Source organism: Leptopilina boulardi, unplaced genomic scaffold, assembly GCF_019393585.1.
Source record: "Leptopilina boulardi isolate dan_hultmark-lab unplaced genomic scaffold, ZJU_Lbou_2.1 LbouV2_373, whole genome shotgun sequence".
Classification (NCBI taxonomy): Eukaryota; Metazoa; Arthropoda; class Insecta; order Hymenoptera; family Figitidae; genus Leptopilina; species Leptopilina boulardi.
The window spans coordinates 32,356-56,400 of record NW_026137944.1 but is presented as its reverse complement, the minus strand read 5'-3'; the positions used below and the strand labels follow the sequence as shown (position 1 = coordinate 56,400).

Below are 24,045 nucleotides of genomic sequence, written 5' to 3'. Positions count from 1 at the left end.
GCGACGTTCCAGTGTAGTACCTTAAACTATGGCAATTGTGGCAGGTTGTGTTAACTGAATTCTGATCCCACACAACAAAAGGATATCCCACGGATATTAAAATTCCCATCCCGTGGGTAATTCGTGCTGTATATACCAAGGATATCTTATAGGGGATTTACCGCAGTATTTGAAACGGGATATCTCACATTGGATATTTCATACAGACTATCTAAAATAAATTGAGCTTTTTAAATTTTCTAAAATTGAAATAACAAAATTATGAAATGCACAATTATAATCATAATACTTTTTATTAAATTCTCTGTCCATCAAATATATAAATATTTTAAATGATTTACATTAAGTATTTTTGGAAAGACGATCCGGAAACTTTTACACTGTATACATCTTGTCAGCTGTGTGGAAATCTCAGGGATATTCCTTGCGATGTCGCACAGAACGGAAATTTAGATATCCTATGTAGGTTATCTTAGGGATATCCCAGGCTGTAAGGGAACTGAATCGGCCAATATTCGGTTGAATGTAAATTATTGATGTTAATCAGTAAAATAAACTATTGAGAATGTATATTCGAGAGGTTAATTTTTTCAATAATTAGGATCAATCTATTAATAATTATTTAATAATATGTATAAAAGTGTTAATACTTTTTCTTAATTAATTACGTCTTAATTTATCCTAATTATTCCATAAATCAACTCTCAAAAAGTTTAGTTATAATTTCTAATATTTTATCGATAAATATCAATATTTTTCATTTAGCTAAACCAAGAAGACTAGAGACAGGGGAGTCAAGTAATGGGGTGGAGATGAACTAGAAATGGAAGACCGCTTGGGCGGCATCTCGTAACCTAGCCTGCGCTTAATGCCTTGTTTTGGCGTTCTGCGCATACAATACAAATTCGAAATTTCGTGCAACATGTAACACGTGGAATTTACATGTGTATATAAACTTAGTTCAAAAGTGAAAAATTATATACATATACAGTCATGCTTTCATGTCATCCTAATTGCAAATTAATTAAAGTTGTTGTGAGATCTTTATTTTTATTTATTACTCACAATAATTGTGTTTCACGATTAATTTCACAATAACATTCTACAACACTTTAAATGGATTTTCACTATTCTTAAAATTATATTTTGAAAATGATTAAAAATGATCAATTATTTTGCTTTCAATCGCTTTATGAAAAACAGCTGTCAGCTGAAAGTTGTTGTCATTCACTGATCACACGTGAACAGACTGCACAGAAACCATAAGTGCTTTTGACGCAGCATAGGTTTCTATACAGTCACACCCAAGCGGTATCACGATGCAACTTCAAGCTCCCTGTGGAGAAATAGCGAAGTTGAGTCTCCTATCTCTACTCTTCTTGAGCTAAATCAATACTAATATTAACCGAATTAGATCAGAATTCTGTTTTCCTACAATCGACTAGAGAAGCTACCCTGGCGGAATGGTTGAACGCGGATCGGACGCCGTTGCGTCCAATTTGCGTCTGATCGCGGACGCTCTTTTATTTTTGTTATTTTTAACCTTTAAATAATGAAAAAAGGTTAAAAAATTATTAGAAACTTTAAAAAAAGTATTAAAGGATCGAATAATACCATATTTATGCATGATTAATGCAAAATAAGTTAAAAATTAATACTTAAAAAAAAGGTAAATATGTGAAAGTTTATCATGAAATTTGTGTGCAATTTAACGAAATGTGTTGTTTACAGGAAATAATATTAAAAAAGAACATTAAAAAAGTAAATTTCTACAATTTAAAATTACTATTTTTGACAGAAATTAATTAAAATAAAAGTAATAAAAATAAATGTTCCAACAATAAGAATTTACCGACAACAAGGCGTAAGTTCATGTGGTGAAATGCTAGATGGCAGCACATAAACTAATCATGTGGGATTCTGGGTAAAATAATATTTAAAAATGTTTTTATTTAAAAAGTTATGTAGAAGGGAATCACCACTAACACGTGTTCCACAATTGTAAAAAGGTTAAATTAAATAATTGTTAATTATTAAAATAATATTTATTTGGTAGATAAAATTACGTGACACTCATGTCGTGGTTCCAGACGCAACTGTACAAAATTATACGACGCGGGTAAACGCGCGCGCATCTTCTCTCTCACTCGTTGTGTGAGAGAAAAGTCGACGTAGTCCATCTCTCTCAACGCAAGAGAGAAACGCTCTGGACTCACACTATCATACTACGATCCCCACAGTACTCCCCCCTAAGTGATAACGATCAGTTTAAAAAGAAAATTTTGAGGAATACTAATTTAATTATTAACATTTAAAAAAAAAGACAAAAATATTTCAAAAATTTTGATAAAACAAAAGTGAAAACAAAGAGTGAAAATTTAATTTTGTGAGATCGCAGTTGATTTCTTTTTTTTTTAAATAAAAAAATATCGTAAAAGTGTAATAAGTGTCAGTGTTACTATAAATCTACATATACAAGGATTAAATTACGACGTCGATCGAATATTTGGTACCATGGTAAGTCTTAATATTATTTGTATAAAAATTTCAAAAATATAAATAAATATATAAAATTTAAAAAAATAATTAAAAGAGATATCGCAGAATTTGTTTAAGAAAAAAATATCGCAGTCATATCAGTCTTTCAATTTACTCTTATCTAATGTTATATAAAAAATTTTTGTTAACAATTATAATTTTAATTTTTAAAAGAGACCTTCTTTTTATTAACATAAGTGCGTAGCACTGGTCTCACGTTCACATTTTCATTCTCTTTCGACGTCTTTGGTATAGCATTATTTTGCTTAGTCGAAGATAAATTTGTCTGTGCATCGCTCGATTGCTCTACACTCAAATCATTATTGTCCGCAAAAAAGGTTTAATGATGAATTATTGTCATGCAATAATTGTTTTAATTCTTCATCCTCAATTTGAGCTTGGGAAAGTTCTGACAACTCAATTTCCGAATTAAAAGTAATTGCGTCTGCGCGAGATAATGCATCCGCTACAACGTTATCGATACCGGGAAGATATTCTATAATAGAAGTGAATTGTGAAAGAAATGAGAGCTGTCTCTGTTGCCTAGGTGAGGCCTTTTCTGGGTTTTTTTCGAAAGCAAAGATAAGCGGTTTGTGGTCCGTACAAATGACGAACTCTTGACCTTCTAAAAAATATCTAAAGTATTTTACCGAATCGTGTATTGACGTTAGTTCGCGATCATACGCACTATATTTTTTTTGAGCCAAATTAAATTTCCTTGAAAAGAAAGCTAGTGGTTGCCACGAATTGTGTAAAAATTGCTCAAGTGTCGCTCCCATCCCAAGATCTGAAGCGTCTGTTACCAGACGTGTAGGTGCTTTGGAAGACGGAAAAGCGAGCAATGTAGCGTGTGCCAGTGCTTCTTTTACTGCAATAAAGGCTTGTTCAGCATCAGGAGTCCAAGCAATCTCGCGTTTATCATTTTTGCGTGTACCATGCAAAAATGCATTTAGCGGTTGCTGGATTTGTGCAGCATGTGGGATATTACGGCGATAAAAATTGACTAATCCGAGAAAACGTCGGAGATCTTGTATTGTGCGAGGTTTCTCAAAATCTTTTATTGCGCGAACTTTTTCCGGCGTAGGTCTAAAACCATTTTCGTCGATTAAGTGTCCCAAAAACTCTATTTTAGTTTGACCGAAAATACATTTTTTTAAATTTAAACTGAGAGAAAATTTTTTTAACCGTTGAAATACAACATCGAGGTGATACTCATGTTCCTCTAAATTTTTGGAAGCTATGAGTATATCATCCAAATATACAAAGATAAAATCTAAATCACCCAGAGCCTGAAACATATACCGCTGGAATGTTTGCCCTGCGTTACGTAAACCAAATGGCATATACATGAACTCAAACAGTCCAAACGGGGTTGTTACTGCAGTCTTGGGTATATCCTCGGGAAATACTGGTATTTGGTGGTAAGCCGCGTGCAAGTCGAGTTTAGTAAATAATTTTTTACCGTTTAAATTTATAGCAAAATCGTGTAAAAAAGGTATTGGGAATTTATCCGGAACTGTGACTGTGTTCACCAGTCTATAGTCAATCAGGGCTTTAAAGTGGGCCTTTGCTGCCGCGAGTTTGTCGGGAGGTAGCCGACGCGGACGTTGAGCAACTGGCGGTCCTTTCGTCACTATGTGATGAAAAATGCCGTGATTTGCGATGATATCTTGTCGAACTTCGCATGTTATTTCCTGATATTTTGAAATTATTTTATAAAAAGGTGTGTTTTTATCAATAGAGCTAATATCTGTAACTGTAGCTACTTTAAAATAACAATTCGCGTTACGACCCGAAGTTAAATTTATTAATTTTTTATTTTTAAGATCTACCGATAACCCGAAATGAGCGAGAAAATCGGCACCAATAATAGGGTAGGGAACCGAAGCGACACAAAAGTTCCAAGGCAAATTTTGACGAAGGCCTAAATCTACAGATAATCGGCAATTTCCGAATGTATTTATTTGCGAATTATTCGCAGCATAAATAACATAGTCGGAAACCTTTAATTTATGCTTGGCATTTACCGGAATCAATGACAAATCCGACCCTGTATCTATCAAAAATTTCATTCCTGTAACGCGATCCTGAATATGTAAACGTATTGAAAAAGTTAAATTCTCTATGGAAACGACTTGTCGCGGCGTTTCTAGTTTTCCGAACTAGTACTAGCTTGCATTACACACGGCGGAATACATTTATGTGCTCTATTGCCAAATTTAGCGTGATAGAAACACATTTGCGATTCATTATTATTATTGTAATTCTTTTGAGGATTATTTTGTTGAAAATTTTGGTTTCTAAAATTTTGATTTTTATTAAAATTTTGATTTCTAAAATTTTGATTTTTATTAAAATTTTGATTATTGTTAAAATTTTTGTTATGAGATGACTTGCTTCTATTTCCTCTGTTATAGGAACCCGATCGCTGATTTGGACGGGATCTGTTCGGTGCAGAAATTGCGTCAACCTTGGCCGACAAAGCCTCAATCATTTTCACCAATTCACCGTGGGAATTTTCCGACGAAACCGCAGAAACTTCTGGCGAATTACTTTGACCGGCGGCCTCAACAAAACGATCGGCGAGTTCGGCTAATTTGTCAATCTCCTTTACTTCACTCAGGGCTAAAGCTGAACGACAATTTCCCGGCAATTGTTCCAGAAAAACAGCCTTAATTACATCGTCGCCGCATTTCCCCTGACTAAGATTTTTTATTCGATTCAAAATAAGTGATGGTTTTCCCTCATTAGACAGTTCTCCCTTTAATAGTTGTTTTAACCGCGATTCTGACGAAACCGAAAAATTCGTAATTAAACGTTGCTTAATTTGACTATAAATACTATCCGGAGGAGTTGTTTGTGTGATAATATCACTTATAGTCATGACTGTTTCAAAGTCCAACGCGGCCAGTACTGCCCCAGCCCTGGTTTTTTCCGTAACTACTCCGGCATAATCAAATAGTAATTCTATTTCCGCAAACCATACGGCTGGTTCTTTATGATAAAATCCCGGAAGTTTTAAAATTTGACGAAATCTGTCATTATTCTGAGGGGCGCCGCCGGGCCTCTCATCATGTGTGGAACCATCATCAGTTAAAAAATCGTCACTTCCTAAACGATCTTGCATTGTGTACGCAAAATGGTAAAACCAGGCAATCACAAAATAAAAAAAAAATTTATTTTATAGAAAAAATCAAAATTAGGAATTGTTTTCCCAAAATGTAATAATTTCAGCACTTTTCGCGAAGAGAAAAAAATCCAATAATGTTGTTTTCAAAAAAAATTTTAACACTCTTATGAGAGAAAAAAATTTTAAATAATGTTGTTTTCAATAAAAAATAAATAAATAAAATATCAATTGTTTAACGCATGAGCAATGCACAGAGCAAATTAAACGATCACATACAATATCACAACGAATACAAACAACACACTTAAAATATCGCACTATCTGGACGCTATTGTAAAAAAAATAAAATAAAGAGTTCCTAAAATTTAAATTGACACAAGGTAGCACACACAAAAAAATTTATTTGTTTTCAAAAAAAAATAAAAGAAAAAGATAAAAAAAAATATAAAAAAAATTTTGGATGGTGCTGAAGGAGCAATAAAAAAAATATTTTTTATTTTTCGCAAAAAAAATATTACAAAAAAATAAATGTAAGTATTATATGAAATTTAACTCGTGAATCGTAATTTCAAAAAAAAAATTTTTTTTAAATATTGTTCAAAATAAATTGAAATTTATATATTAATATTCTTTTGATTTTTTTTTGTTATAGGTATCGTTCATCGAAGAAGGTCGGGAACCACTATACTCACAACATCAAAATTGTCCCGACAAAATTACGAATGATGCCCTTGAAATGTGCTGTTGTCCTTGGTCCTTTACTACGTCATATGTGCTGGACTGTCCCTGTCGTCAAAACCGCCTGGATACGAGATTTTGGCGCCTTATACCTCGTTCACGCACATCGGATTTGACACAGGAAAGCGTGGAAAAATTTATTATATTAATGGATGGAAAACCGTTATTGCACAAACAGTAATTAAATGCGTTACGCACCTGTTGCATGGGCTCAGAGTGTCCTGCCCATGCGCCGTTTTCCAAAAGCGTATATAATAAAATTCCCAGCTATCAGGAGGAATGCGACCAGTGCACAATATCAGGAACTTTCAATTTTTCGGTTCGTCAAATTAGGAACAATATGGCTTCTATGAAGTCTCAAGTAAAAAAAATCCTCCTTACTTTTATAAAAAAAATTTAAAACGTCCTGTTGGCTGGAGCCACGCTGTGAAAATTTTGATCATAAGTATCAAAAAAAAACTTTTTTTATAGAGAAAAAAATTTTGTGAAAAAAAATTTGTGGAAAAAAAAATGGAAAATTGGAAAAAAAAATATTTTTTTACCAAAAAAATTGGAAAAGAAAAATATATTTTTAAGAATTAAAATCACTGAGTGGAAAAAAAAATCAGAAAATCTTATTTGGCTTTGAGTTGGAAAAAGGAATGAAGGTGTTTGAAAATGTGATGCCGTCTCCAATGGTGAGAAATGGCGTAGCATCCTTCGAAGGCGTGCTCCGAAATTTTCTTCCCATGTGGACAATTTTTTTCACTTTTTCTTTCGACTTTTCGTGTCGAACTCTTCTAATAATTTTCCTTAATTATTTCCACAGCCACTTTCACTTATATTGCTCCGGATCGATCGGATTTTTAGCGATTTTTTTTTATTATTTCCACGTGCCAGTCGGGGTCACCAATGTGGGATTCTGGGTAAAATAATATTTAAAAATGTTTTTATTTAAAAAGTTATGTAGAAGGGAATCACCACTAACACGTGTTCCACAATTGTAAAAAGGTTAAATTAAATAATTGTTAATTATTAAAATAATATTTATTTGGTAGATAAAATTACGTGACACTCATGTCGTGGTTCCAGACGCAACTGTACAAAATTATACGACGCGGGTAAACGCGCGCGCATCTTCTCTCTCAACGCAAGAGAGAAACGCTCTGGACTCACACTATCATACTACGATCCCCACAATCAAATCTTTTTAAATGGAACGGTAACTGTCCAAAGTCGCCACCTGTCATTTTCACCGTTTGCCAAATTCACCACTTTGCTATAGTTAGTGTAGAGTTATAAATTGAGTGTCGAAAAGCTCGAGAGATGGAGTTGCTGGTTCCTTTAGTGGATTTGTGTACATAAAAGTTTGACATTTGAGAGATTGCCGAGTATGAATTTTTTATGTGATAATAAATAAATAGTTTACATAATATAAAAAAAGAAATTAATTAATTAAGAAATAATTGACTTTTTAATATTTCTGTGTTTTATCTGTTATTAGTTATTTTTAAAAATAACTTAAAATAATTTAAATATAAGAAAATTTCGTGTTTAAACATTTTGAATAAACATTAGTAATATTAATTTAATGTATAATTAAAGAAATTAATTAAGTGAATTAATTGATAAATCAAAATTTTATAGAGGATAAAATAAAAAGTTTAGTGTTATAAATATATGTTATTTTTAAGGTTAGCTTTTATCATATTGAATAATAGTAACTAAATAAAACATTTTTAATTATTTACTTTCTATTTGTATGTTGCAAAATTATTTTTCAAATTAATAAAATAATGCAGTATATTGTTTATGAAAATAAAGTGTTTTTTTTAATGGTTGATGGTTTTCATTATTTTATGTGATGTAAACAAATTTTCTTTGTTTAAATTTAAAATTTTACCAAAAGAACTAAAAAAAGAACAAGGAGAATTTTTTTCATTATTTCATTTATTATGTTTTTATTTATTAATATTATTTTATTTATTTATTATTTTTACAAACAAATTATACAAATAGTTATATTTATCAAACATTTTTCGTTACAAATTATTTTACTTTAAAATACGTTCTTGAAGTAAGTATATCTTTTCTCTATAATTTTTAGTCAAGTTTAATTATTGTTGATGTTATTTATTTTAAAAAATTAAGAAAAATTAAAGCAAACCATTGTTTTTACTAGAATAAGCACCATATATATTATAGAATCTTAATTAATAAAAAAGACGATAAATTTTTTCTCAAAAATGTTTGATAAATATGATTGTTTATGTATATAATTTGTTTATAATAAAATAAAATTTTAAAGACAATGATTATTATTATTAATTTATTAATCCAAAGGGAATTTATTAAAAATAATTGTTCTTAAACATAACTTCCACTCAACTTTAATTATGTTTATATAATTTGTTAATAATAATTTTCAAGGATGAAAACTTTTTTTACTACTTGTATTGCACTAATTATTAAATGTGAAGCGATCTGAAGTGAGGGACCTTAGAAGGAAAAAATTGTAGGTTTTGTTTGAAATTTTTAAAATGAAAATACAAGAAAAGGATCAACTGTCAATATAAATCATTCATGATTAAGTTTTTCATGAAAGAATTCAATTACTTTTTCATTATTTTCAGTAATAAATAATAAAAATCTTCGTAAAAATTCGATTAATGTCAAAAATTGTAATTAAATTCTTCTCTATAATTGAAAAAAAATAGAATTAAATTTTGAATTTCAGAGTTTCGAAACTTAAAATGTCGAATCCAATTTAAAAATTGTATTTCAAATCACATCGAAAATCATCGAATCTGATAAATTAAATGAAAATCTGTTAATTTGAATGCTGTATTTTGAATTTCTGAAATTTAACGTCAAATTCTAAATTGGAAACCAATTTCAAGTGAATCAGATAATTTTTTTTACTATTAATACTGTTATTAAACTTTCTTATTGTGGCAGGAAAATTTAATAAAAAATTTTTTGAATTTAAAAATTAAAAATTGTTATTTCATTTTTTCAAAATATATTCAAAATTAAAAATGATCTTCATTACGAAAATTTTGATTATTCTAAAGAATAGAAAAAATTATTACATATAACTTTTAGAATTAAAAAATTACTTCTTTTTTAAAACTAAAATAGTTGCAGAAAATTGAATAAATTTCAATATTAAATAAAAATGCTGCAATTTTTCATAAAAATAGAGAAAATTTTCAAAATTCAAAAAAAAGTGCTTTAGTTATTTATGAAAATAGAACCAACTTTCAAAATTCAAAGGTTGAAAAGTTTGAAGTTTAGCAAAATAAAAAATGACAATTCACAAAAATTGATTTTCAAAACAGTCAAATGAGGCAGAAAATCTGCTAACGGAAAAGGAAACTTACGATTATTATATAATATTATAAAACTAAATTATATTAAAAGTTTTTTGTTCAAAATGGTTTAGAAAGTTTAAAAAATAATTTTGTTTCACATTTTACATTAAGGAATTTTTTAATTTGGTACAAAATTGTGGTCTGAAAATCAATTTGAATCAAATTTTGTCATTATATACCACTGTGTATTGCAAAGAGACAAGAAAAATTGTCAATGAAATTTTTCTAAAAAAAATTATACAGAATATGAAATTTTTAAGATAAATATTAAAAAGTTTGGAGACAATTTTCCATTTTTTTAATTTACTAGAAAATTATCAATCACTTTTATGATATTATAAGATATTTACTTTTATTTATCCTGGGTAAATAAAAACCTGAGGTTCTCTTTGCATGAAATAACAATTTTAAAGGAAAATATGATTGAACTTTGTAACATTTTTTGTTTCTTTGGATAATTAAGATAATTTTCCATCCCTTTTTGGTATTTTTAATTTTATATATCATGAGAAATGTGAAAAAAAGAAAAATCATTCTTTGTAAAGAAATAACATTGTAAAAGACAAACATTGCATAAAATTTAGAAACAATTTTTTATTTTTTGTTAAAGCAAAAATAAAAGTTTTACATCTTTTTTTGTAATTAAAATTAAATTTTTTATATAAAATATAGTAATTAACATAATTATAAAACAGTAATAAAAAAAGTAAATTCTCTATGTATATTCTGAAACTGTCATTTAAGTTTCGTTACTCCTACACGGCAGTTGTTGGAATCCTTAAGGCTGCTGAAAAAATTAATAATTTACATATTTATACATTTGTTTGGAATAATTTAAAGAAGTTATAAGAAGTTATACTTACCACATGGTTATGTTCTTTTAAGTGCTCTTATTTGCAATGCCGCTGAAAAAAATGTATCTTTTAAAAGTTATCCGTTAATTATAAGAATCACAATTTACTTTTTGTCTTATTTGAGTTAAAAAAAAGGAATTTCAGTGGTTGAAAAAGTGAATTTTTTATTTAAAAATTGCAATTTTAAAAACATAGAAAGACTTTATTTAAAGAAATATCATTTTTTAATTTTTATGTAGCAGTGTTTAACATTTCGTATTTCCCGAGGGGGTAATTACTTATTAAAAACGAGTACACTCCAATATATATTATTTTCCTTCTATTACACGAAGATTCAAGTATTACAGAGTATTAGAGAACTAATACAGGATATTACTGGCTATTACAAGATGTCACCTCATAATATGAAGTATTACATTAACATAATAATGCTCTATTATATATGCTAATAAAGATCTTATCATTTAAATGAACGAAATATTTGTTTACTATTTTTTTAACTTCAAATTTTGTTATAAAATATTTTTTTGTATCTAAAGATTAATTACTTTTTATTGTATATCAAATATCGAAGAAAATTTTTAATTAGGATAATTAAAAAGAAGGAAAAAACTAATAATATTAAAGGTATATTACACATTTTTGAAAAAGGAAGTAAACTGTGTTCCCTTTACATGTGTTTTAATGTAACAACTGTAAGGAATTTTTTTATACTTACGTTTTGTACTAGAAAAAGAAGTCACGGAAATGATTTTCGGTTTTCCTTTTGGCCTCGTCACTTGCATCTCGGCAACGCTTAAAGGTGGTAATGTAGCTGTGGTAGATGTTGCTGCATTTGGTGTCATTTCCATTACCGGAGAAGCTATCGAGACCTGGGGGATTCTCGCTGCTTTTCTCACCACTGTGAAATATGTGTTAATATTTCATTGTACTACTTATTTGCAATATATTTAGAAATAATTGCCTTTCTTTTTTTTAAATACCTCTTTTTGTCGCCTCTAATCTTACTACTGCCCTCTCTGCTTTTCTTCTCTTCGCCTTCTTTTCACCCGGAGTTAGTGTCCGTTTTATTGATTCTAAAACAATTATTATTTAATAAATTGTTTTAATTGAATTTAAATACACTAATTATAAATTCAATACAAATGCAAATTTTTTATACTTACTTATTTGTCCTACGGGTGGATAAGAATTGTACTTTTTTTGAACTACGATTAAAAGAAAATATCTATTGTTAGTGATTTGAAGTCTCTATTTTAATTTGTTAACATTAAAATAATTGTATTAAAAAATCTTTATCCGCATATAACAAAACGAATTTAGACAAAAAAAAATATATACGTAAAATTTTCACTACACTTACTGGGCCTAATAGGAATGTCTGCATCTGTTGTTGTTGTTGATGATGGCATCTGTAGTGCTATTACATTTATCAGTAAAATTATGTAAATATAATCTGATGTTTTTAAAAATTTTTATTATGTTAAATTTTTAATTAATAGAATTTTAATTTTCCTAAATTTTTAAGAATTTTGATTGGAACTACTCTATTTACCAATTCTCTTTACCAAAAAATATTAAAATAAGAATGGAGAATTTAATCAATATTTATTAAGCCTACATTTTTAAGTAACATGACTTTATACAACAATTTTCTGAACATTTTATTAGAGAACTAATTTTAATTCAAATTGTGTATTAAATAATTTTCTATTTAGTTGAATTTTCATTCAATCGGATTTTGAAAAAAATATCTTACTTTCAAAAGAAAAAATCATCTCTGAAAATTTTGTTTAGAAAAACTGTCCCTGTAATCCTAAAGTTGAAAAAATGAAAAACCAACCCACAACTTAAATAAACATTACATAGAAAAAAGTTTAAATAATAAATCAGTATGATTCTTTTACTTTAGGGGGGAGGGGTCAAGGGGATTAGATAAAGAAGAGAACCAATTGTGATCCTTGCAATATAAAAGAAATTAAAGTACTTACAACAATGTGAATGGCCTGATTGAGAATTGTACATATCACCACAATTCTTGCAGTTTCGAAGCGCATGCATTTCCTCCACATGCCGAAAGTAACTCTCTTCATTTTGCATCTGTTCGGAGCAGACAGGGCACTTCCAAAAAGTTTCATCATACTCCACTCTATTGTCCCATGGAGTGTTTCTGACCACAGTGCATGTGTCAGCTATTGAGGGTGAACGTGATTCATCTTCTATAAATACATTAATTTAGAATAAATTACAATATATGGTAATTTTTCAATTTTTGGAGTGTAATTACCGTACTTTATTACCTCCAGTTAAGAGCGTCTTGTTTAGTTCAATGAAATAATAATTTATACTGCGACAACAATGAAGAAATTCTAATAATTTTGTGCGCCTCTCACGAAAAGTACAATTTTCTAGCTCTTTAATAATTCTCCATCCACCTTTTATAATTCTCTCCGTGCGTTTCTCTTCTTCACTGAGTCTACGTACAGAGACACCATTTCTGGTTCTTTCCGCATGATCAAGGTCGGTATCTTTTATTAGAAGTACAAGTTTAGCTGAAAAGAAGAACAATAAAAATAAGTTGATTTCTTTGTATAAGTTGATCGAATAAGAATAAGAATAAAAATGGATCTATTCAACAATACAGTTTTGCTGCGAATATTTGAGAATCTTGGCCTATCTTAATTTTACTTTTTTAATACCTTTAAAGAGTCGAAAGAATTAAAAACGTTGTTTTAAACATTGTCTGATATTGATTAATATAGAAAACCGCTGTAAAGTTGAAACGACCGTAGGATATGGTGGAATATCCGTGCTGTTATGGTTTGCTTCCTCATAAAAATATAGTATTTCATGAATTTTATAAATTGCATTATTGCCCAGTGGGCACAGGGACATGGGATGCCTTTAGGACATCCCTAGGATGTCCATGTCCGTTCCAAAGACGTCCCAAGTACATATTATGTCCTAAAGACGTCCTTTGGACATAAGATGTCTTCAGGACGTCTTTCGAACGGACATGGACATCCTAGGGATATCCAAGGGACGTCCTAAAGACATCCTATGTCCCCATGCCCACTGGGTGTCATATATTGTTGTTTATTTAATATAAAAAGAACCACAAAAAGTTTTTTTTTAAATTTCTAATATTTTCAAATGTCAATAACTTTGGAATTCATATTAGGGTGTATCAAATTTTTTGCTGATAAAGCGTATTGCAAAAGAGTAATATAGAGATAATTGTAAGTAAAATTGCTCAAAGAATAATAACTCTAAATAGAATTTCGAGCCTCTAAAATTTTATAAATAGATATTTTTTAGTAAAAATGAATTTTTGAATATGAAATCGTCATAAAATCCGATATATTTACAATAGATTATTCAATATAAGTTTGTTTGTAGGGTATACTTGCCATCTTTCAGAATTGCTATAAATTGGTGAGTTTTTTTTAACGTTTTAGAGAAGATAGTAGTTATTAATAATAGAAATAGTATAAAATTTACTTTTAACTTAAAATTCATCATTTTTCTATCACCTCTTTTTATGAAAACATATTTCTTCTTCATAGAGCGTCACAAAAATATTTTTAAAACTCGACCTTCTCTTTTTGTATCTCATTTTGAATTTAATATATTAAAATTAGAAAAAGGACAAACTACAATTTACATTTACTCTAATTTTTATTTTTCAAATCAGGAGTAGGGATTTTTCAAAAACTCAAAAGTTCGAATAATGTTTGGATTGAATTTTTCAATGTCGAGCAACTAGAAACTTGAAAGACTAAAAGTTCGAATAGTTACCTGATAGAATTTTCAAATGTTCGAATTTTAGTTTAATAAACGAATAACAAATTACTAACACGTAATAAAACTATTATTATTTGAATCAATACCTAAATATTCGAATATTTATTAAATAGAATTTATGAAAGTTTGAATGTTCAACAGTTTATTTGATCGAATTTTCAACAGTTCGAACGTTCATTTCAACGAATAACGAATTTCGGGGCCGTTCATGAAATTATTATTATTATTCAAACGAATACTTAAATCAAACATTTACTTGGTCGACTTTCTAAAAATTAAAATGTTAATTAAATTAAAATCTAAATCTTAGAATGTTTATTTAAACAAATATTTAATGAATCGAATTTCCTAAATTTTGAATATTAGTTTAAACCAATATTTAATTATTCGAAACACCATTTAATTGAAAAATTAAAAATTCCTAGGTTTATTTAATCGAAAAGCCAAGAGTTCGAATATTAATACCAAGAAACTAATAGGCGGAACTAATATCATAGACAAAAGTTATAATATTTATTTCATTCTATCTCCAAATGTTAGAATTCTCATTTGGTCGAATTTTGTTTCTTAAGTGAGTTTACTTTCAATTTTGTTTGTGGATATAATTGCAGTACTATTTTCGATTAAATAAACATTCGAACATTTAATTATTTGTTAAAAGAAATACAAATTCGTTCTTTTCTATCTTTTTTTATTAAATTAACATTTAAACTTTTAGAAATCTGATGAAAAAGACATTCGAACATTTAGCTATTCCATCAAATTAACATTTAATCTGAACATTTAGGTATTTCGTTTAAAAAATAATAATTTCCTTAATGTCTTACAAATATTTAATTCGTGTATTAAATAAAAATTGGATTACATAACTATTTGAACTTTTAGTCTTACAAATTTACAGTTGCTTGAAATTACCAAAATCAATTCAAACATTATTCCAATTTTCGAGTTTCTGAAAAATTCCTGCTCTAGATATGGTAAAATAAAAATCAGAATAAATATGAATAGTTACAATATGTTTTCATAAAAAGAAGTAATAAAAAAATGATGATTTTTTAGTTCAAAATAAATTTAAGCTATTTTTAGTATAAATAACTGCTATCTTCTCCAAAATGTTAAAAAAAACCCATAATTTATAGCAATTTTAAAAGATGGCAAATATATATTGCCAACAAACTTATTTTGAATAGTCTACTGAAAATTTATCGGATATCATGACGATTTTATTTTCAAAAATTCATTTTTATTAAAAAATATCTATTTATAAAGTTTCGGAGGTTCGAAATTCAATTTAGAGCTATGGTTACTTGAGAAGTTTTACTCAGAATTATCTCTAGATTACTCTATTGCTATAAACATTGTTGAAAAAAATCTGACCATGCAAATTGACCCACCCTAATACATATCCAAAAAATGTTCAAAAATGAATAAAAAAGATGCGCCTCAAAAAGGAGTATAAACTTGAAGAAAAATAAAAACAATTAAATCTGAATTGATTTGAAAGTTGAATTAAAAAACCGAAAAAGAAACTTTTTCCAAATTTTTTGTTTTAAAATGTTAATAATTTTGGCTAATATTATCGGAATTAATTCAATAAGGGGTCAAAAGATGCGTCTTAAAACGCCCTACAAAACTAAGTGAAAACACTTACAGGTCTCGGAACATTATTTTAAAATTATTTGCAAAAAACGATTTTCGAAAAATTTTAAAACGAGAAAAGGTAATAGTTAAACTTGATGAATAAGGTTCAAAAACCAGTTATTATGTGTTACAATAACTGACCAATGAGATCTATAATTAAAAACAAATTTTTCCCTTTAGCTCTTATAAAACTCAAGATATTTATAAAAATGTGATGTTTGAGTTCCTGGGATCAGAAAACAATTAAAGAAAAGTGAAAAAATCGAATTTAAAATATTTTGAAAAAACAATACTTCTATGGGGACGTCGAAGTAAATATATTCTATTCTTTTTATCAAATGTAATTTTATCAAGAGTATTTTGAAATTTTTTTCTTATGATACATGGGATGAATTTAAAATTCATTAGTTATATTGCCTAATAATATCCAGATACTCATGATATCCTACGGAAATCCTAAAGACATCAATAAGTCATGGAAAATTAGAATATCCTTGGATATTCTGAAGACATCCTACAGATAACTTAATTTATGAATATACTAAAGACATCCGTGTGATCTCCTGAAATATCTGTTGCTGTTATGATTAAAATATAATATAATAATTACCTAGAAAAATAACAAGGTTAGGATGACAACCCATAAATTCATTCCATGAGCGATTGTTTCGCTCGGTGTCATTATTCGTCCTCCTTTCCTCCAAGTACACAGAAAAGACTTGAGGCGTAATCTGCTTGAGCCAAATCCTTTCATAGTAAGATATCAGAGGATCGAGTAACTCCTTCACGGAAACATAATCTGTGCTGTTTTCATGAATTACGATTTTTTCATTTCTTGGAAGGCTTTCAACCAGAAAATTGAAAATTTCCACGATGTCCTCAGCTGGTAAAAGGGCCAAATATTTTATTTTTTCTGTAAATGCCAATATTGTTTCATTAGCGTTCACGTAGGGCCGCAGACCCAAGGAGTTGATCTGCTTATCAATGTTCTAGATAAAGAAAATTGCATTAATCATTTATGCATATCTTAAGAAAAAATTTTGAATGAATGAATTTCTTTTATAAAATATTATATATTCTTAAAACTTTAGTAATACATAGCATGCTTACGTATCGATAATGGAAATAACATCCAATAATTTTTTTCAATTCTGGAAAATTTTCTAAAAACGCTTTTCTTATCGCAGTTTCGAAGTCACTTGTTAGTTTCTCTATATTCAGAGATGGAGCTAGTTCTTGAATCTTGCGAACTACAACTCTATACGCAAGAAACGATTTGGAGCTCATAATAGCATAGAACAAGGGAGTAATCTGAAACAAATGTTTTTTATTATGTCATGCATTATCAATTTCTATTTTATTGTATGATATTTCAATCAGAATCCTTGCACTTTTATTTATAAATAACATTATAACTCCTTATAGAAATAGTTTTTGAATAATGAATATCACCATGAAATGAGAGGAATTTTGTTAAAATTTCTATTATTTATTGTAAAATATTAATTAAAAGTTTAGAACCAACAGAGCACCTAACTTTGGAGCAATATATGCAGCAGTTTTTCAACATTCTAATATTGTAAGAATATAATGAGAATAATTAGGCAATATCAATAAAAACTTTCACTTCCTCAGTCAATAAAAAATATTTAAAGAACACAATTCATCAAAGTAAAAGATCCAGTATGCAAGGTCTACTTCTGTTCTGTAATAATTATTGAAAACTCTCCATTTTATATACACATTTACTCTCTAAATCTGAATTAGTATGAATTTCTACTAATTTGAATTGGTGACTCACTTTCTATTATTGAATTAGTATTATCTTATTAATTATTATTATTAACGTTTACTAATAATTAGTATTCAATTCAATAGTAAAAAGTGAGTCCCTAATTCAAATTGGTGAGAATTCTTACTAATTCAGATGTAGAAAGTAATTAAAGACTAAAAATTTTTATAATGTGATAGGATAATTTTTTTTTGTGTCAACAATACAAAGGATTCATTAGATTTTTATTTTCAACTAATGGAAAAAATTTGTTAATAAAATAAATATAAAAAAACCTTCTTTAAAAAAGAGGGCAAAAGTCTTGATTTTTCAACATTTTGAAAACCTAACTCAAGTCAAAGATTCGATTCTCCTTTGAATCTCTTGATTCTCTAGTGGTTTTTTTTATTCTCTTAAAATTCATATTTGATTAATATTCGATTTTCTTGGTTCTAATTGTAAGTACTTATATTGATTCTCTTTTCATTCTACCTTGATCTTCTGTTGGTTCTCTGTTTGATTCTCTTCATTCTCTAATTTAGAATAATTCTATTTGCAATTTATTTGCAAACCAAATTATTACAAAATTTTAAGCAAATGAAGAAAATATATTCATATAGTTTTTAATTTTCTTAAAGAAACATTCAAGGATGTTTAACTCATTGTCATGAACCTCAAACTGAAAAGTTATTTATAACAACAAATAAAACTATAATTAAGATTGATTTCATCTTTTGAAAACCTCAGTTGTGCAATTTCCCCCACCCAAAATTATTTTGGATATAGATTTGTTTTGTTAAGGGGTTATACCTGCCTGAAAAATTTTTTTTTTCGATTTTTTTTTTGCTTAAAATAGACTATAATATTCCTAGATTAATAATCAATGACGTCCTTGCACGAAAACTACTTGGAAATGTTGTTAAAATTATTTTTTCTGGAGCATTTCGGAAGCGTCATAATGCATAATTTTAATTTTTCCGAAAAAAATGCTCGACGGAGCATAACTTCAGTGAGACAGGAGCTGGAAGAGACAAATACGGCCACTGAGGGACAATTATATGGTGCTGGGATAGCAGAGTGAAGGTAAAAAAATTTTATTAACCAAATGCATGAGATTATTAAAAATTATAGTGTTGTGAAACTTCAAACGCGTTTTTCTCGAAACCATATTTTACAAATCGGCGAGCAGTAGAACTCGAAGAGTTATTGTCCGAATGAGCTAAAAATTTAACTGTAGCTTCTTAGTTAAATTATCTAGTGAAGTACACACGATTTTTAAAATTGATGAAGAGAATTTTTTTTTATAAACAATTAAAATCGATTTTTTTGGGTCAAAAATGCGATTTATTTTTATAATTCTCACAATTCTACAAAAAAAATTCTAAAATTAGGATCATGTGTACTTCACTAGATAATCTTATGTAGTTTATGAAAAAAATTTTTTTGTGCTTCTAGATGACGATCCAGGGGACTTCAACTGCTCGCCGCGGAGGACTGCAAAAATACATTGCACTTTTTATGCAACCATACAGCCGACAATTTGTAAAATAAATTCGTAATAAAATTTTTTCTCATTATTTAAAAGTTGCTTAATTAAGTGGTATATTAGTTGCCAACGATTATTTAAAACTGTATTCACGAAAAAGTCTTTAAAAACATCCTTTTTTTAAGCCTCGAAACAGGTATAACCCCTTAAATAATTATTACTTAACTTTTTGTTATTATTATTTAAGAGGAAGTAATAATTGGAATTGATTAGAGAATTTTTAAAAAATGAGGGAAGTAAGTTTTATTGTTTGTAGAAATGTATATGAAAATTATAAATAATTACAATATCTTTATTTCATCCTAGGAAAACTATGAAAACCATTATTAAAATTCCATACAATAATTGTCTAGTGAATTTAAACAAAAAAACACAAAAATTAATTGAATATTAAGAAAAAGTTGATTAGAAATAATTTTGTATGAAAATTGTACAAGTGGATCTTTGAAAATTTAGAAAAATTTATTGTAATTATAATTTAAATCGGTAATACAATTAATTTTTAGTTTCAGATTCTGTTAAGGGATTGAACAGCCATTATGTGTCTTCTATAATTTTTAACAAAGTGTTAGATTACACAGAATTAAAGGAAAGGATTTCTTTAATACTAGCATTAGGAATAAACATCAAAGTAGTTTTAGTTGTAAAGCAGAGAATTATAGAGAATCAAAGAGACAAGCAAAAAGATAAGAAATGGTAATATCTACACCTTTAGAGAATCAAAACTCCGTTGAGTATAAGATTCTCTTTTGATTTCTCAAGATTTTCTAAAATCGACATTTTGAGAGAATCAAAACTTCGGCTGGGGAAATTGAAGAAAGATTTAAATTTTTCCAATGACAGGATTGTTACAAAGTCAGGAAAATCTGAGAAAATCTAGGGAATTTTTTTCAAAAGTACTGAAAAAGTAGCTTTCTAAAATTACCAGGAAATAACTGCTTTAGGTATCAAAAATATATTTTTGAAAAATATAAAAACCTCAACTTCTCCTACTTAATTTTACAAACTTTAAAAATTTTCGAATAGTAATAAATTTTAAAACAAGGCCTTAAATTTTGCTTAGTTTTATAAACAATTAAATTTATTTTTAATTATTAAATCCTGGAATCACTTTTTTAGGATAATTAATTCTTATGAGTTATAAAAATGTTAGTTTGAAAAAATCCCAATTTTCAAAAATAATTATAAATTTCGAAGATATTAATTAAACTAAAATTCTCAAAAATTTCAATTTCTATAAAAAACGAATAATAATTGAAAATGTTTATTTTAAGATATTTTTAATAAATTGTTCTTCAAAGAAATGTTTATTCCTCTGTTAAAAAATACTTGAATTTTAATAATAAGTTTTATTGCAAAATAATGAAATTGATTGAAATTTTGTGGAATTTTCTTAAAATTGCTACAATTTGTTTAAACACTTATTTTAAAAAATTAATTCAAGTTTTAGATAATTTTATTTAAAATTCTAAAACAATTTCAAATTTTAACTCAATTGTTTAAAAATACTTGAATTATTTCAATATTATTAAAAAATTACTAAATTACTAAAATTGTGAAATTTTTTTAAAAATAATAATGTAATTTGTTTAAATACTTATTTTAAAAATTATTTAAGTTTTAAACGATTTTTTTAAATTATAAAAAATTGCAAATTCTAATTTTATTGTTTAGAGATACTTGAACTTTTACAGAAATTTTGTTAAGAAATTATTGAATTTATTGATATTTAGTGAAATTTTCTTAGACATTTGAAAAAAATTAAATTTTCAAAAAACTTTTATGCAATAATTGGTAAGAAGTTGAATAGGTTTTACTCTTTTTACAAAGAATTACCATAAAAGTTTTTATTTATAAGTAAATTTTACAAAGATTTGAATTAAATTTTTTTAATAGATTTTTCGAAAAATTTTACTTAAACTTCTAGAAATTTTGTTTCCTGAAATATTTCAACTCTCTTTTTTTTTGTTAATTGAATTGACAATGATTGAAATTTTATAAAGAAGTAATTGAAATTATGTAGAATAATATAATGATTGAAATTCCCTAAATTCTGTTAAGAGTGATGGAGATTTTAATGAATTTTATTGTAATTTATATAAGTAATCAAAAAATGTTTGATACAGTAATTGATTTTATTTTTAATTGTTTCAATTTTTTTTTAGAGAATTCAGGGTAAAGGTCAAAATTTTATCTGGAAATCATGTAAATTTCAGAGAAAGACGAAATCAAATTAATTAGAAGGGTTAGTATGAATAAAACGATAACATTCGGACCATTGTTATTTTAATAAAAGTTTACTCCGACGTTTCGAAATCTAATCTATTTTTTGTATTTGTTTATTTGACAATTTATTGTAATTTTGATAGACTCCCTAAAGAGGAAATCATTTAGATTTCGAAACGTTGGAGTAAACTATTATTAAAACAACAATGGTCTGAATGTTATCGTTTCATTCATACGAAACCTTCTAATTAATATACTTCTCGGACGTTAAGCATTTTAATCTTTGACATCAAAATATTTTGGCTATCCTGAATAGATACTTAACTCGATGAACGTAGCTCTGAATAAAGTCTTTAGATATTTAGGATTCTTTAAAAATTAAGCTGAAAGTATAGGTAATTTTCATTAAAAATGCTTCTCACTTGGAAGTTTTCTTAATTTTTGAAGCCGTATATAACTATTGAGTAGAAAAAGGAACAAATATTTCTTAATTTCAAAAAATTATAACTATTTAATTTTGAATTATTAAAAGCAAACTTCACTTTGGCGGGAAGTGGAAGAATAAACCTTGAATTCCTCCCACATACATAGGAAAAGATACATTTTTAAGCACATTTGTCTTTAAAAGAATATAAAAAAATATATATATATATACCTTTCCAAAAGAAAAAACTGATATTATTAATATTTGCGAAGCTCCTTTTAGCCATGGAACTGTTCTAAATGTTCCGTCGACCGTGGCAGATGACATGTCAATTTCTAAAACTTTGGCAACAAAATCTGGGGAATAAAAGATGACGTGACAAAGATCGTCCTCGTCAATGACGCTTTCTACCAAAATTTGTTTTGGTTTTTCTTCCACGTAGTACGTCATCCTTTCCTTCCATACATCGTTGCCAAGGACTTCTCCTACATCCACAATATGTTTTGGCACAGCTGGACAACCATTTCGCATCCAACGCCTAAGTGATCTCGAAACACATCCGTATGGAAGGCTCAATTTCCATTCCGTGTTACTAAAATGATAAAAGTGTGTTAATATTATAAGTAAGTCATTTGAATAGACCAAAAGTATTAATAATAACTTTATTATCAATCTATAAACGATGGAATTGATAATATTTCTTGAAAAATGCAAGAGTTTGGAAAAGAATAAGAGATGAACCTCCTAATCAACACCCAAACTGCAGCAATATTGAAGAAATCATACAATAATAATGATTACAATTTAAAAGTTCTTAAAAGATGTTCACAATAGCCTTTAGACATGCAGAGTACTTTGATTTTGTTGAAGTTAATGTTATATATTTTCTTAAAAATGACATGTACTTTTCCTATAATCACTTACTCTCTTCTCACTTCTTTGAAAATTTTATGTGGATTTTCCGGGTTTCCTTCACTTTTTTTCAGCAGAGCACTCCTTTGTTGAGCAGCATCTTTGTTGAATTTACATTCTGCTAAATGTTCTTTTGTTATATAAATTTTGTCTGTCTCGTCATCATACAAAATTCCTCTTCCAGTGCATTTGGTTTTGTACTGGAAAGCACATCGCATATATCTGCAATTATAAGAAATGTTAACATACAACAGGGATAATAGTACATTTCTTTAATAATAAAACGTAATTATTAAGAAGTGTAGGTTAATTTTCAAACATAGGTAACAAACAGGTCACAAAATCACGTGAAGAAAAAATTGAAGTACAAAAAGAAATCATTAAGATCTATTTAAATTTTTGCCAATTCATATGCTAATCGAATTCAATTCTATAAACATCTAAATTCACTTATTTTCTAGACAATTTTTTTAATAAATGACAATTTGTACAATCTTTCGCTAAAGAAACACTGTAGAATTAATGTTTATCAACTATATTTTTACGCATCATTATAGACATAATTTTTATTTAGCAATAAAATCAATTAATATTATTATTATTTCATTGAACAGAATTTATGTATATATTTGAACTGCCATGAAAAGTATTTTAATTTAGCAAAATAATTGTGCAAACCAATTTCCATTTATTCAAAAATTTGCTTAGTAATACTCTAATATAAGTAAGTTTACATTAAACATAATTTATATTCTACAGAACACTTATTCAAGCTATCTTTCAATAACGAGAAATTTCATTTTAACAACTTCTTTATACAATCGTTATAAATGTCGTTAAATTGTATATTTTATTTATAATAAATATATGAATTTAAGTGAAACGAAAATTATCTTCAGTGTTTATAATAATACAAAAAAGCAATATAATTTCTGTAATTATAATTCATTAAACTTTAATTAAATTTGTAAATTTAAAATTAGAATTGATTGACAATTAAATAAAAAAAACATTTACATGGTTTGAAATTTTCATAAATTGAAAGTATAATGACATACTAAAATTTGAATCAATTGAATTAGAAGTTAACTCAAAATCAAAGTGAATC

General features: G+C 27.5%; 2 protein-coding genes across 2 annotated transcripts; both read right to left on the bottom strand.

Annotated features, from left to right (window-relative positions):
* Positions 1–10,472: 10,472 nt before the first annotated feature.
* On the bottom strand, positions 10,473–12,025 carry LOC127287832 (uncharacterized). The gene is made up of 5 exons (XM_051314954.1): positions 11,977–12,025; positions 11,597–11,689; positions 11,332–11,514; positions 10,623–10,664; positions 10,473–10,546 (listed from the first exon to the last, which is right to left on the bottom strand). The coding sequence occupies exons 1-4, from the start codon at positions 12,023–12,025 to the stop codon at positions 10,630–10,632; spliced, it is 360 nt and encodes a 119-aa protein (XP_051170911.1). The 3' UTR covers positions 10,473–10,546; positions 10,623–10,629.
* A 496-nt stretch (positions 12,026–12,521) lies between these two features.
* LOC127287831 (uncharacterized) lies at positions 12,522–23,155 on the bottom strand. Its single transcript, XM_051314952.1, has 6 exons — positions 22,950–23,155; positions 22,275–22,617; positions 17,169–17,369; positions 16,669–17,047; positions 12,914–13,165; positions 12,522–12,832 (listed from the first exon to the last, which is right to left on the bottom strand). The coding sequence occupies exons 1-6, from the start codon at positions 23,153–23,155 to the stop codon at positions 12,522–12,524; spliced, it is 1,692 nt and encodes a 563-aa protein (XP_051170909.1).
* Between the last annotated feature and the right edge of the window lie 890 nt (positions 23,156–24,045).